The 16,276-nt window shown below is 41.1% G+C and overlaps 1 protein-coding gene across 1 annotated transcript; it reads left to right on the top strand.

The window, feature by feature from the left end:
• Positions 1-126: 126 nt before the first annotated feature.
• Positions 127-16,072, top strand: GPLD1 (glycosylphosphatidylinositol specific phospholipase D1; the record flags this gene model as incomplete). Its single annotated transcript, XM_008938575.1, has 22 exons — positions 127-234; positions 1,433-1,543; positions 1,864-1,912; positions 2,390-2,444; positions 3,374-3,481; positions 4,201-4,228; positions 4,316-4,455; positions 5,433-5,498; positions 6,056-6,176; positions 6,723-6,862; positions 7,636-7,822; positions 8,644-8,754; positions 9,599-9,673; positions 9,965-10,121; positions 12,053-12,194; positions 12,762-12,861; positions 12,956-13,049; positions 13,938-14,114; positions 14,419-14,579; positions 14,913-14,939; positions 15,033-15,083; positions 15,995-16,072. Coding segments are annotated over 22 exons (2,286 nt in total), but the record flags the coding sequence as incomplete, so codon positions are not given.
• Positions 16,073-16,276: the final 204 nt, after the last annotated feature.

The raw sequence follows: 16,276 nt of genomic DNA, 5'->3' as shown, positions 1-16,276 counted from the left end.
CCTTCTCCTCCCTTCTCCTCCCTTCTCTTTTCCTTTTCCTCCTTTCCATTCTTCTCTCTTTTGTCTCTTTTATGTCTCTCCCCTCTCTCCCCTCTCTTTTCTTTTTCCTAGTATTGATATTGTTTTATTGCAATAGGAATATTCCATGATGTGTCTGAAGACACTCACTGGTCACCATTTCTCAGTGCAAGTATCCAGTACATCAGAAGGAATTTTCCTCAGCCTTGGGAAGAGGTAAGAAAATTTCCTTAACTTTTGACTGTGCTTTCTACTAAAAACAGTGAAGTTTTCTTCACCTTCACTTTTTGTTTTAAGTTCATCTTTAAAATTAAAATCTCCAGAGATACAGGAAAATTAGAAATCCTATTTTCATCCTTACCTGACAAAAAGGTCACAGTATCCGTGTAAAATCTGTCGGTTTTCTCCAGTGTGGTCTGGTGCTTTCTATACATTTCATAGGTCCAAACTTTCACATGTGATTGGTGGTCCTGCATTGCTGTCAGATCTGGTTGAGTATTTGCTACTTGAAAACCAGATCTTGTCTTTTAGGATTATCACTTTTGAAATCTTGGACTTGGTCCTGATCTGCTCTTGCTTACGCTATTTGAGCTACATAAGAGGAGAGAAAGAACAAACTGTCGAAAGTGAGAATGCTTTTGAAGGCAGTACTGTTTTATTTTGCTTACTGGTGAATTTGCTATTCTCTCTGTGCTCAGGAGAGTCACACAGGTGGAGCACCATTTGAGAAAAGTGCACTTTTTAAAACCTGAACAAGTCTGCCTGCCTTTTCACTAGCCATTGGTGACACTGATCTTGTGGACTGTTAACACTCAGGGAGTATAAATTCATCAGAAACTGTGATTCAATTACAGATTCTTAAAGGACATGTGGAACTTACAGTGATTCAGTGCAGAGGAGTCCTTTCTGGAGAAATACGATTTCTGTTGCTGATAAATTTATTTCAAATAACTTTTCTGTTTATAGGAATGAGATGAGTAATTTCATACCTGGGCTTTAATCAGGTACTTGTACAGTGAGCAGCCCTTGCACAGGAATGTCTTTCCCTTCTCTGTGTACCTGCACAACACCCATGGTGGCAGAGAGGGTTCACTCCTTGGAAGTGGAAGTGTTTGTTCCCACTCCAGAAAAACACTTCTGTACACATCTAACTTGAAGTACACAAGTTGTCCTGACATGAACCATGTCATTCTATGGCCTTGGACTGTATAAAGTGCTTAAAACCTCACAAGTCACAAAAAGTGACTCCAGTGTCAAGGAATAAGTGGTCAACACTTTATTATACTAAGTTCTTGGATTGTAAGAGGTTCTCATCTATACCCTTGTATAATGCTCTTACATGAAATGCTCACCTCTTTCTAAAGACAGGAGTAAAAATTACTGACCTTGCTTCAAGGGGTTTGTTGTTCTGTAGAGTACAGAAAAGCTGGTGGCTTTCCTGTTTGGAGTTGCCTCACACATGGTGGCCGACGTAAGCTGGCACAGCCTGGGCATCGACCAAGGGTTTCTAAAAGCCATGGGAGAAGTAAGCCTGTCTTATCTATTTATTGATATAACTGGATTTATGGAATTCATAGCTTGGCTTTGGACTCCAGTGGGGAGGAAAGAGAAAAGCTGAAGCCTTGTTTTAAGAAGATTTTCAGAGAGGTGGACATCTTTTCTTTTTTTTTTTTTTTCTTACACCAAATCTGTCAGGTTTCTCGCTCTTACCCTGTGCAATGGGTCAGGTCAGGTTTGGGACCTGTAACCTGCAGGGATGCTTGAAAATTCATTTCTGCTCATGTGCTTGTATGGAGGGATAAGTAAAATCAGTGGACAGTTCTCGTGTTTTTCCTCTTTCTCTAGATTGATTTTCATGGTTCATACCCAGAAGCTCACCGTGTTGGCGATTTTGGTAATGTTTCTGTTTGCTGGTCATAGATCCTTCACTTGGAATAACTAATCCCTTTTAAAACCATAGTGGGTGATCTGGCTCTTCCCCTGTGCAATGCAGGTGCCAAGAATAAGTACCTTCTCCCCTAGCTTGCAAAGCCTTGCCACACCTGTCCTCATATTCCATATTTCAGGAGATGTGATAGAGAATATGGACACTCGTATTTAAGTCAAAACATGGGCTGAAGTTTAAGTGAAGTCACTACTGTGATTTTAATTATTCTGTGATTCATATTATTCTTATTCTCTGGAAGTAAAAAATATGCAGCATGCTTTCAGGTGAACCATTTATGTATTCTAAATATGTGGCTGGAGGATCTACCATCTAAACATAGATAGCACAGCCTTGCATGGCTTCTCCCACGCTGTTATCCATGGTAGATACTTAATGGGTTTGGTTTTTGGGCTTTGTGTTTTTTTTTCATTCTTCCATCCACAGGAGGAGATGTACTGAGTCAGTTTGAGCTGGACTTCAGTTATCTGGCATCGAATTGGTAGGATAATGAGGTTCCCTTCTTCAATTGTTATTGCTGTTTACTCTTTATGCTTACTGTGCTTTAACAAAATGCTGTCCTCCTCCATCTTTCTTTCAAAAGAAACTCCTGCAGCTATTGGGATTTTCCTGACTTTGGTATTCCTTATATGCATATTTGCTGTTTCCTGGCATGAAAAACTGGAAGGATGGAAGAAAAAAAGAGTTTTATGTATAGAAACGCAGCAAGAAAAATTATTTCTCTCTGAAGGGAATTATAAGTAATTATATGTCAAATAACTAGTGAAAAAGGTTTGCTAGAATGTCCTAGCAATTAGTTGAATAAAGCTCACTTAGATTTCCATTTAATGTTTTGGAAGTTGAGGATGTTTGTGGTTATATATGCTGTGGAACTCAAATAGTTTTAAAAAGCATAAAAAGAAGCAGCAGTTTTAGATAGACACATATTTTTTTTCCGTAAATTTTAACTGAAAAACTCACATGTCTGTTTTTGTGCTGATAAAGTAGGCTGAATAATTTTGTTTAAGTAGGATGGAGTTATCTAGGTGTAGAAGGCACAGAGCATTGATGAAACTTAACACGTCTGTGGAAAATGCCTATTTGTCTGGTAGTAGATTTGGTGCAGTGGAAGGCTGGAGGACATCCTCCAAGATTAAGTGATCACCAAGCCAGGGAACCAGTGTGGGGAGTGTGGAAACTCTACCAGCAGTAGCTATGGGAGAATTGTTCCACAGATTTCTGACTTTGAACCTGAACAAGTGGAGAGTGTTCTGCAGTCCTGGTCTTTCTGGCATTTGTAAATCTTCATGACCTTCTGTAGTCTTTTGAAATTTTAGAGTATTTTAAAGCAGTCTATTAGTATAGAAACTGCAATCTTTTATCAGGTGTTGTGAAAAATCTTTTGTTGTGATACCTTTGCCTTGGTTTCAGGTATGTACCTGTCAAAGACCTAGCAGCTATCTATAAGGAATTTTATGGAAGAGAGATCGTAACTGAAAGCATAATTACTGACTGTGCTTATCTGCTGTTTCTTGAGCTGTAAGTTGAATAGCTTTGTCTGGTTTATTTTTGCAAGTGAAACATGTAGAAAAATGATGTGATCCTATTTGAAATGCCTTGTGCATTGAGGCCAGCAATATAGACTCAAAGGTCTCAAAGTCATAAAACACATGAATTTTTCTAATGTCTAGTATACAAATTTGGACTGCTTAATGACTGTTGAATTCATTATTAGACCACAAATTCATCATATTAGCTATTTAATGCCTTTATGCATTTAACATATTTATGCCTATTTGTTTGAGAACAGCATTGTTTTTCAGTACCATTGCATTGTGGCATGTTAGCAGTGTAATTTTCATATACTCAAGGAATGGTGTACATATGTAAATAGATGGTTTTCCTACACTTTATGTAGATCTTTTCAAGTCCAAGAATATTTCAAAAGAGACTTGATATGGGGCAACACCTTCTGTTGAATATCCTAAACAGCCCAGCTGTGTCCTCTATCTCAGTTAGTTACCAGTGGTCACATAGCATTTACAAACACTGTGAGTGCTTCCAAACTAAAGGCAGCAATAAAGTTAATATCTTTCCTTCTCACATTACAGCTTTTAAAAATATAGTAACAGCCAACAAGGAAATGTCATGACTTGCACAGTGTTAACTATACTGAAGCCTTGAAAAGAACTTTTAAAATAACTAAATATTATTCAGTGAAGCAAATTTATTTCTCAAGATTTTTATTTTTTTTTCAGGCATGGAGAAAAGCTTGCTGTTGCCAAGGTTGGTTTTCTGTTTTCTTTATAAATATGAGCATATAGCACAAAGACAATGTAATCCATCTTGCTGAGCATGTTTCTTGTGTCTTAGCTTTTCCCAACCTACGCCAGTAAATCCCCATTTCTGGTGGAGAAGTTCCACGAGTATTTCCTGGGAGGAGTGGACGACATGGCGTTCTGGACCAACAACATTTTTGAGCTGACGAGCCATATGCTGGAGAATGGAACCAGGTATAGAGTGTTTTCTGCAATATGAAATGCAATAGTCAAGTTCTGACAGCCTTTTAAATGCTCCTCTGAAGGCAGGTTCTTTCCTAGAAGAGGTGCTGAGCTTTAAATCATCATTGGACAAGGGTATTTCTGTGGCTGTCTTTTACCTGGGTGCACAGAGTCACACAGGCCTGGAGTTTGCATTTGTTACATGTTCACACTTGCCTCAGGCAAGGCTCTGGCACAACCAGCTGATACTCCACAGGGAAAATTTGAGGAATTCTTTAGGACATACTCAAGGGCCTGCTGAAGTGTTACATAGCCATGGCCTGAGGTTGTGCCTTGCCTGGCAGTCTGAGTTGTGCCTGTGGCTGCACCTTCTGGCTGCTGTCATCAGTCAGCAGAGAGGTCCCTTCCTAGGGGAGGTTGGGTATTGCCTTCAGACACAAGGCAAATAGGATTAGAAAGAGTACCTACTGTATTGTTGGAAGCTCAGACTTGTACTCATAATGGCATTTTTTTTTAATAGTTCTAGTCTTGTACTGCTCTGTTGCAAGTGTAACCTTACTGTAAATAACTTCATAAGACCAACAGTGGCAATTAATCAATTAATTTATATGGAAAATGTCACTGCAGCTATTTTGGGAAATGATGTTTGAAATAAAATATGGCATAATCTGTTGTGTTCTTTGTTCCAGAACAGCACTTTCATTAAAAGTGCTTCAGATTAGTAGAATTGGCAGGACATGTTACAATAAGTTTCCTTTAGGAGTTACATGAAGACGTGTGAGATTCATCTAGAACCTAATCAAGGTCATTCAAATAAATATCAAAGATGTTTCTACAGATTGTAATGATGGTCTGATTTTAAGTAAGCTGGGTTCCTTAAGAAAACTGATGGCTTCTAACAGAGGAATCAGTTAAGGATGAAAGTTGTAATTTAAGTTTCACTTCCACTGTGGGAGAACTTTTAAAATGCCTTCTGCATATTTCTTTAGTGGCTGCTTCCTGCCTGAGAACCCCCTGTTTATAAACTGCACAAGGGAGCGCAAGGACAACCATGTGTAAGTATAGCGCTGAAGGTTCAATGGTCTACTGAAGAGTGGAGAGCCTTCCACCAGTGTGGACAGTGAGCTACTGAAAATGAGAGATCTTTTGTTTTATCTTTTTGTGTGTGAATTTGAGATTTTCTTAACATGACTAAGTAAGCTTCATATAGAGGAAGTGTGCAGAACCTAGGCGAGACCTTCCAGTGCCAGCACAAAAACACTCGCCTAGCATTTGAAGTGTGAAGTCTTCACTTCATTTGATTGCCACTCTTTGTTCTGCTTATCATGGAACTACTGATTCGTGTTTACCCTTCCCATAGCTAAATTCTCTACTGATTTGTGTACAGAAACATGAAACTCAGCTCTTCAGAGCACCAGTGTATGTATTCCTCTAGCAATCATTTCAAGAGAAACCAGCTTAGCTGGAATCTCTTGAGAACTCCATTTATACGTGGGAGAAGTGGCCCCCTGACTGCATGCACTATGTTTGCCTCTCCCAGCTTTGGTATAAAATACGCAAATCATCAATTCTGTTATATTAATTGTTATTACTGCCTTCTTTATTTTACCAGAAACAAACAATCAAAACATGAACACCACAAGAACACAACTGCTCTGCTTACCAAAGCACTTGAAAAGAACATAAATTATACAGAGAGAGGAGTTCACTTCAACATACAATCTTGGGCAACAGTAAGTGAGAAGTGACAGATGTGTCAGATCATATTCAGCTCAGTATAAAATAATTTTAGTTTTTGTCTGGAATGCTATATGATGGAGCAGAGCCTCTGGATGTTAACAGTAGCCTCTGACTTCACTCTGTGGAGTTTCCAGTGCCATTGCTAATCTATATATTTGTATGCATGTCATAGATGTTCAGTTTTTACACTTTGTTCTTTGTGTGAAGTTAGAACATGTTGCAGTGCCCAAAGTGACAAAATATATCTTTAGTATTTATGCTTTGGTATTTACATTGGTACATTTTACAGAATCCTAGGGTTACTTTTGTGGGTTAAGAAGTCCTAGCACAGCACAGCAGTGAACAATTAGCAGGGTTCCATCTAGTGCATGTGGATTTTTGCCTCTTTCTAAAATGTTTGTGGCCCGAGTCAGAGTCCACTTAGATCAATGTGGTGATTTCCACCGTTGGTGACTTGGTTTTTGAGGTGCTCCATAATTTTCTAGAACTTCAGCATGTGTTTGAGCTATTCTTGTGTCTCTTTATTGGTTTTATTTCAGAATTCCCTTCGCTTGATAAACCATGCCTTCGCAAACAATGTCTGGAGAGCATTAGAAGCTACACGTCAGAAGTCTTCTAAGTACATCTCCAAGCCAGCAGCTTCATATTTTCTGACTTCACCCTATGCTAGACTTGGATGGTTGGTAGTTTTTTAACTCTCACCTCCCTCTTAATTTCTGCAAATTTTGAGTACTCGTCAAATGCTGTACATAAATAATTGTCTGTCCCGCACTGATCGCTGGTGGTGTCTAGTGAGTGGTCTTGGAAACACAACAAGACCAGCGGGTAGTTCAAAGATAGATTCAGGACACAGGGGCATATTCTCTCTGCTTGCAAGAGAGCTTCTAGCTTGACCTACAGAAGGGAAGAAAAATAAAATAAATGTACATTGCTGCTCATCTTGCTTTATTTCTTCTGACTCAAAAATTGAAGATTACCAGCCAAATTAACTGTAGTTAGTTCTTTACTCCCCACATTCCCTGTCTAAACTCCAAACATGTTATTGAGACCTTTGATCCCTTTGCTTACCTACTGTTCAGTCCATCGATTAAATCAGAGGCTCAGTTAAAGATACTTCATTTCATTTTGATGTTGTGCCCTATGCAAGCAGCCTTTTTTCATGCTCCTTGCTCTGATTTTTCTCAGGTACCTTGTGTCAGTAAGTAAAAAGCAGTTCCTACAGATCTCAGATGCATTAATGGAAGATGAATCTTCAAGGCTCTATTTTTATTTAATTCAAGAAAGCAAAAATTAAATCTATAATATGAAAAATGCTGTGTAGATTTTTACAAAATTAGGTGGGGAAAGACGGGTGTTGGTTTACCTACAAGAAGTGGAAGTATTTATTGTCTGCTGAAGCTGTGGTAGTCTGGAAGCTAAAACTGTGATCTCCTGGACTCCCTTGCTGCACAGGGCAGTGGTCTCAGCTGACCTGGACCAGGATGGATCTGGGGACCTGGTGGCTGGAGCACCAGGGTACAGCACGCTGGGCCACGTTCAGATGGGGCGGGTGTACGTGCTCTATGGCAACCAGTCAGGTCTGCCACCAGAGGACATGGACCTAGACAGGAAAGCTGACCAAGTGCTACAGGGTCATCAGGTAAGAGTTTGTCAGATATTTGTCACTTCAATTTTGCCTGAAAATGTGGTAATTCACTGAGCAACACTGTCATTAATACTTATGAGGATTATTCCTGAAATACCCCTCCTGGTAAAAGGAAGTCATGTGCTTTCCAAGAAAAACAACCATTACATATGTCACAGGAACAATTAAAGCAATGATCCCCCACTTTTATTACTGTGCCAGTTAAGTGGGTGTTAGAACATAGTTTGTCCTCAAATAAAACTGAGCTAGTCTCTGTAAGTCCGAGTAAAGCTCATTCAGGTCTCTGCATTTAAGACAATATTTTGATTTTCCCTTCCTTTTTCACCTAAAATGATAAATTCAATCTAAGTTTCAATTCCTTTTGAAGGTATATTTTTTCATTAATTAATAATTCTCACAAAACAATTTTTTAATTAAGAGTGCATGTTATTTTTAAAAACGAGATAACTGTGATTTGGCATGATGGTGATGGGCTTGTAAATGAGAAGCAGGATCAAATGATCCTTTTGAATAATAAAGGTGATGCTCACTAGGCTCAGAGAAGGAAATAGCAAAGCAGCACCACATTGTTGTGTTGTATTTTAACACCTCCACGTCCTGAAACAGAGCAGTTAACTCCAAGTGTGTGTGTTAGTATGACAGTTATTACTTGACAGAATAGTGATGCTAAGAAAATCATACAAGTTGTTGGGATGGGTTTCTGTCTTCTCTTTCCAATTCTTCCCTATGCTGTGATTGCAAATGCACATTAGGCTTTGATGGTTTTATCTTGAAAATGTCTGCTATTTTCATGAGAGGAATCCTTTTTGTGTTAGCCTTCAGGAAGATTTGGTTCTGCCTTGGCAGTCCTGGACTTCAATGAGGATGGAGTGCCAGATCTGGCAGTTGGAGCACCCTCTGTGGGATCACAGTTTCTTACTTACAAAGTAAGCCACATGTGTTGGTTGGTTGGCTTTTTTTTCTCTTCAGACAGGATATTTTTATTGATACATTTTTGTTTGAACAGTGAAATGAGAGAGAGAATTTCTGTTGTTGCTCAAGGTGACATTATGGTTTATAACCTTTGTGGGTACTTTGAGCAGTGACAACTATCTGTATTTCTCTTTCAGTGGCCTTTTTGCACGTTAGAAATCCAAATCAGACTGCAACTTTGCAGCACTGATGGAAGTATATATAGTGTATCTACTGGAAGTACAAGGAGGAGTCATTCATGGAATACAAGTGTCCCCTTTTTATTTAGGAACAAAGAGTCTGGACTTCATGGGTCAGTAAGCCTTGTCATCTGCTGTCACAGGCCAACAGATGATATCTAGAATGTGATACAAACCCAGACACGCTTGTTAAAATAATCAATTTACACAGACTTAATGACTTACAGCTCACCAGATAAACCCATGTCATGGTCCCTGAGTATTTTCAGCCCACGTGAAGAGAGGCAAAATATTTTGGTTTAAACAACATCCATTAAGCTTAAACCCTTCAGAATTTCATATGCTACCTTAGCTGCCTAGATAGGAATTGAAATGGTTTTATGTAGACACACTACCTTGGAAAATTGCAGGCATCTGTTGTTCCTGGCAGTGCCTACCATTGCATCAGATCATAATGAGAAAATCTGGGCCACCTGAATGTGTGTACAGTGAAAGTAAAGATACAGGACACTGTCCTTGCTCCTCACCCACAGCGTGGTGAGAATGGACGTCTGGGAGTTTGTACTGGGTGCTGCCGTGCAGGGGCTCTCATGCTGTCTTTGCTTTTCCTGCTGCTCAGGGTGCTGTGTATGTCTATTTTGGCACCAAGGGAAGAGGCTTGGCGTCCCAACCAAACGTTACCATAACTTGCCAGGTATGTTGGAATGGGAATTTCGGCTGATGGTGATGCTGCAAGCAGCTGCTCCCGTGGGTTGGCTGGATGTGGGAAAGACATTTATTTGTACTCCAGTGCAGGGGAGACAGCAGGTTGAACACAAAGTCACCTAGTCCTCCAAAAAAAACCCAAAGAAAACAATTAAAGTCAGGGAAGGGGAGGGTAATTTGATTAGGAGCAGACAAAGTTAGCTCTTTAGAACTGCACTATTTTGTTAGAGAATCTGTGGTTTCAGTTTCACTTCAAACTTAAATTAACTGTTTATTGCAGTATTCCTACTGTAATCTTGGTTGGTCCCTCCTGGCAGCTGATGTTGATGGGGATGGAAATGCTGACCTGATTGTGGGCTCTCCATATGCACCTGGTGATGGGCAGCAGAGAGGATTTGTGGTTGCATTTTACTCTTATTTCAACAGGAGTGACCAAGGTAATATTTATTGAGTAAATAAACCTTCTCGTTTTTTTGTGTGACTGTTCATTTGTTCCTAATTGATCATAGGATAAGGTTCAAAGGGATCCCAGGAGGTGTTAGCCCAGCCTCCTACTCAATAAGGGGACAGCTCTGAAGTCAGACCAGATTGCTCAGGGGGTCCAGTTGGATCTTAAAACCTGCCAATGACAGAGATTGCACAGCCACTCTGGGCAGCTGTTCCACTTCTTGGTTGTCCTCACAGGGGAAAAAGTCTTATTACAGCCAGTGTGAACCTCTCTTGTTTCAGCTTGTGCTTATTGTCCTCCCTCCACAGGTAGTGAAGTCAGAGGCACAGGAGACATTGAGAACCCCAATACACTGGGAAGACCCTGGTTCTGTCTCCTTGTTAACCTCCTCATAAGTAGTGGCAGGCTGTTGTTAGGTTGTGTCAAAACCTTCTCTTCTCCAGACTTAGTAAGTTCTCGGTCTCTGCTCACAGTGCAAGTGCTCCAGACCCAAACCATCTTGGGGGCTGTCTGTTAAATTTGCTCCAGTGTATCAACATCTTTTCTGGTTTGTGGGGTCCAGAACTGAACAATGCATTAGAGGTGTGGTCTAAGGAGAAGTGAAGGGGGAACAGTCACTTCTTCCAATCCCTTTGCCATGCTTCTGCTTATATAGCCTAGGGTGCTGATGGCCACCTCTGCTGTCAAAGCCTCATGCTCAGCACTGCCCACCAGGATCTTCAGGGCCTTTTCCACACAGCTGCTCCCAGCCAGTCTGTGTCCAGACGGTGTCTCTGCAGGGGAATCTCCTTTCCCAGGGGCAGAGCTTTGCATCTGTCCTCACTACATTGGGTGATGTCTGGCCAGGCTGTTCCTCCAGCTTGCCAGGCTCCCTCTGAATGGCAGCCCTGCCCTCAAGTGATAGCTACCCACCAGTCTCCTGGCATCTGCCAGCTTCATGAAAGGGCATGGCACTGCCTTCTCCCAGGTCATTCCTGGAGGTGTTTAACAGAGTAAGGGTAGAGGTGGAGCCCAGGGGCACTCCACTTGTCACAGGCATTCCGAGTACAACCCACTGGCTGCTGCCCTGGGGACAGTCATCTCAGGGACTGCTGCCCTGCCTGGGGACAGGAGCATTTGGGGGGGCAGTGCTGAAAGCCTCGCTGAAGCAAGTGTATGGTGATACCAGCGTGGGCTCACTGGTTGTCCTTGGAAATTTCCAAATGCACCTGAAAATGTGATTTTTTTTTTTTTTCTTATTCTGCACTGGTCCTTCATGTGGCTAAAGAGGGATGCTACAAGTGGATACAGGTAGTGAGTACAGGTGATGAGGATAGTTGTGAATGAGGGAGGAAAAGCCATATGTGGAGTTAAATAAAGCTAAAAGGGGTTGGGCAGGATACAAGGTACTCAGAGCTTTGCCAGAATCATGTAACTGAAATTTCCAATAACACTCAACTTTTGTAGCTTATTCTACTTTGTGTAAATTTAGAAACCACAAGGAAATATGGTTTCAGATCTCTGCTGACTGCCATCTTTGCAAAATCAAGTCACAGAATTAATTATTTGAATTAAAGCCAGATTTATTTGAAGCTCCCCCACCCACCAGCTTTGAAGAATTACAGGTTCTGGTGAACAGTCTCAGTGGTGTTGTTTACCTACGAAGGAGCCGCTGGTTTAGGGCAGGCTTGACTTGCAGCTTTCAGGTACTTTGTGTATTGCAAGGACTTAGAAGCAGGCTGCACTGAATAAAAGCTTTCACCAGCCAGAACAGTTGCAGACTGAGCAAGTGAAGTCAGGAATAACTGGTGCCACATCATAGGTGGTGCAACTTTGCTTATAGAAACTTGTCATAGGATGAATTGGTGGAGGACTGCTAACAGATTTTTTTTCTGTGTAACGGTACACCAAGATTTAATTCATGTGTTTGTGGTCTCTCAGGTCTTCTATCAGTACAGGATGCCAACTGGATGGTGAAAGGGGAAGAAAACTACTCTTGGTTTGGATTTTCACTGGACAGCTGCCAACTGGAGAACACAACATTACTGCTGATTGGTAGCCCTACATGGAAGAGTTGTGCTGGGTGTGTTGTGACAACTCGCTCTCTTCTCCATTCTGCCATACTTATGCAGTGTTTATGATTTGTAATAGTCTTCTGCCTTTTCATTGTTTCCTCTTTGTTCTGCTTTGAATATTCTTATGAAATTTCTATTTTTAAGTCTTCACCTGTCCTCATGAAGAGAGAGGGGTCTTTAGACCCTCTATCAGGAGAGGCTCTTTGTTCTTTAGAGACATTTAAGAATTTTTTGTGTTTTCTTGGGGAGGGGGAGAGGGGGCACAAAATGCTATCAGGTAAACACATCTAAAATAATCCTAAACATAGCACTTCCTTTGAGACAGCCTTTTTTAAAGGAAACCAAACACAAAAATGTATTGGATGATAAAGAAGTGGATAGACAGACCAAGTCTGTGCTATAAATGTTGAGTAACTAATTAGAACAAGCAGGGGAATCACTAAAATAGATTTATAGAATTTGGCAGCCACCATTATTCCAAACTAAAAGGGGAGAATATTTTAAGATGAGCAATCCTAGCTGAATGTCCAAAAATATGTTCTTACATACAAATGTATTTTGCATTGTAGGTCAAGCTGCAGTCCCTTCTCATCAGGTGTCAGACAGAGTGTTGGGAAGGTGTATGGGTATAGCCCACCAAGCACAACACACTGGTTTGCAGTAACTGGAGACAAGGTAGGGCTCCTTCTATAGCATCGGGACATGAAGAATAATTTGAAGTAAGGTGACATTCTGTAGAAGTGACGTAAGTGTTCTAAAAATCTAACAGGTGATGGGCAGAATGGGTTTGTCCCTGGCCAGTGGTGTGATGTCTGTTGCTGGGATCACAAGGACAGTTTTGGTGGTGGGTGCACCTACTGCAGGTATGTGCTCAAAATTGGAAACCATGTCTGCTTTGGGATGTTTGTTTCTGTATGACTAGAGGACAGATTAAAAATTAGAAGTTAGAAAAGAGACCTTTAAATTACCATATAATATATAAAAAAACCCCACATTATAAATAATCACTGTAATCACTTGCAAGTGCCTCACATGTAGAGTCTTCTCTACTCTGCCTCAGCTTCAATATTGTTTTTTTTTTTTTTAACTTCCTTAAACTTTGCTTAGCAGCATTACTACTTTGTATTATTCATGTATCTGATAGTAAACTACGTGTTGCTCAGAATTAAGAACACAGTATTTTGTCCTTACTCTGGCAGTAGGCAGTAAGGAGTTAGGAAGGTCAAAATGTAGAATTCTGACTTGAATGGATTTTCCTCCTGGTACTATTGCTAAGAGATTGTTTCTCTGCTAATTAGTGTTAATGCCATATAACATTTGATCTTGTTTCATAAGATTGTGGGTTTGGCTTGTTCTGTCATGTAACAAGCAATAGGACACGAGGAAATGGCCTCAGGTTGCACCAGGGGAAGTTTAGGTTGGACATGAGGAAAAATTTATTCACTGAAGGGTTGTAAAGCCCTGGAACAGGCAGCCCAGGTAAGTGGTGGAGTCAGCATCCCTGGAGGGATGTAAAATATGTGTATATGTGGTGCTTAGAGACTTGGCTTAGTGGTGACCTGGCAAAGCTGGGTTAACAGTTGGGCTTGATGATCTTCAAGGACTCTTCCAACCAGAACGATTCTATGATCAATGATACTCATTTTGTCCATGTTATGTAATGCCACTGTTACTGCTGTCAGTGTATTGCAAGTATTAACACCTCTATTCCTGTGCCTGATGCTCAACTTCTGTTACTTTTTTTTTTTCAGATAGCCTGTCCAGGGTTTCATTTATCTCCTCAGTGCTGCACCAGGCCGGACTGGCCCTGGTGTATGACCTGGCAGACAGCACCAACCCTTCTTGGCTCAGCACATTCAGTGGGGACAGGAGGTTTTCTCGCTTCGGAGGAGCTGTATACTTAAGTGACCTGGATAATGATGGACTAGGTAAGGCCTGATGAGTCTGGATCAGAGGTGAAACGTTTTACTTTTGGCAGTAACAAAACCGATCATCTCAATACTCACACAAGTGCTGAACACAGTCTGCTTCCTTAGTTGACTAGTAGCAGTGTTGCCTTGTGGGGAGGCATCTCTAAAACCCCAAGCAACTCAGTCAGAAATGGAAAAATTGTAACTGTCACCATTAATAGGAATTGTGGCATCTAGAGGTATGTCAGTGCCAACTCCCTGGTGTTCTGGTTTAGCATTATTTCACTTCTAATGCATTTTGTCACCCTTGTAATACTTGCAGATGAGATGATTGTGACATCCCCGCTGCGAACCAACGACGTCACCACCATCTTGTTTGGTGGGGCAGCTGGCCGTGTGTACATTTACAATGGAAAGCAGGAATCCTCAGGGAATGTGACAGGCCACTGCAAGTCATGGATATCTCCCTGTCCTGAGGACGGGGTAAGAAAACAGAGATGTGAAATGAGAACCTGAGGTCATAATGACAGTTGATTAATTACATCCAGTCCAGATATCTAGTGCGCTCTGATTTGATTTCAGAAAACTAAAGGTTTACCTGTGTTTCTGAACCTGTGTGTTCCTCCTGTTCATTCCTGAACTAGTTTGCTGTTTAGGACCCAGAGCTACAGCACCGGTCTTCTACTCTCCTAGCATGGAGTAAGCCACTGGGCACCGAACCACCTGCTAGTATTTCCAGACTCACAGTCCTAGCTGGCACTTGCAGAAACATTCTTTCCACTGACCTTTTATTTTTTCTTTTATTTTCTTCTTCAGGCACAGTATGTCCTGATTTCTCCTGAGGTAAGTAGCCAGAAAACAAAATCCTGAGAGAAACAAAAAAAGTCCCACTTAAAAAAATCTAACAGTATTATAACAAGCAATGTTATTTTACAGGAACTATCAAGATTTGGAAGTTCTGTTGTCACAGTGAAATCTGAAAGAAAGGTGAGAAAAATTGTTGGTTGCTTCTTAACATCTTTCTACCTCACTTGCATATATTAGCCATCATTTACAGAAGTTGCTTTACATAATTTAAGTTTGCATTAAGAAGTCACTCTTTGAACTGATAATTAAAACCATTTTGTAGGTGGATGAACTATGGTGTTGCTAAAATTTTTGACTCCTGAAGTGAGAGATCCCTTTAAACCAGTCTGAAATCTAAAGTACTGATGAGTTTGCTGAAAAGTTGCATGGTAAATCAAGTGTGGGTGCCAGCTGGCTTCACTGTTCATGCCATCCTGCACGCAGAGTGGGTGTTCAGCTCTGGAGTAAGCCACTGGGCACCGAACCACCTGCTAGTATTTCCAGACTCACAGTCCTAGCTGGCACTTGCAGAAACATTCTTCATGTCTTGGGTACTTCCAAGGCCAGGGAAGTCCACTTCTTACCTGAATCATTTTGGATGTGTTGTTTCTCTCAGATGCCTGTTACTTGTACCAGAAGTTGATCCCTATGTTTGATGCCCTTAGCTTGGAGGTTACTTAGGGTTCGTTCAGCTGAGGGTAGTGCAATGCTCTGCTTACTCTGATGTAACCTGTGTGAGAAATGAGGTTCCACTGCTGCTTTCTGCATGAGCGTGAGGCCCTTCCCCAAGCAATTGTGTTCATTGCTGTGGCACCAATCCAGCCCACACTCCAGCTTTATCTGCATTGATCTTACCCTAGAGAAACACTTTATATTGGCAAGAGAGTAGTTTGACTGGTTCAAGCTTCCTTCAGTTCCCCAAATGCAATACAGTCTGTTTGCCAAATTTTGGCAACTGCTATTTTGATGAGGTGGGTTTGCTCTCGTTCCTCCCCATCAAGTTTCCATATGACAAGTTTGGTTTTGCTGACACTTGTTCTGTATCTCTGCAGAAAGAAGTTGTAGTGGCAGCAGAGAGAAGCTCGGCGAAAGCTCGACTTGGTGGAAGGCTTTTTGTCTACTCACTCTAAAAGTTCATGGTAGCCTTTAGGACTAGGGCACAGATGGTCTTTTAGTGAAGAATCTCTGTAGTATCTGTGATACCTTCCTTAACCCATACAAACCAACAGACAGTGAAGTTTTGATAGAGAGCTGCCCCAGATCCCTAGATAGGGTCCTAGATAGTATTAAGGGAGGGAGGACAGGCCACTGTCTAGAAGGGAAGATAAATATGA

Source organism: Merops nubicus, unplaced genomic scaffold, assembly GCF_000691845.1.
Source record: "Merops nubicus isolate BGI_N331 unplaced genomic scaffold, ASM69184v1 scaffold50144, whole genome shotgun sequence".
NCBI lineage: Eukaryota > Metazoa > Chordata > Aves > Coraciiformes > Meropidae > Merops > Merops nubicus.
The sequence above is the reverse complement of the archived record's forward strand: the minus strand, read 5'-3'. Positions and strand labels throughout refer to the sequence as shown.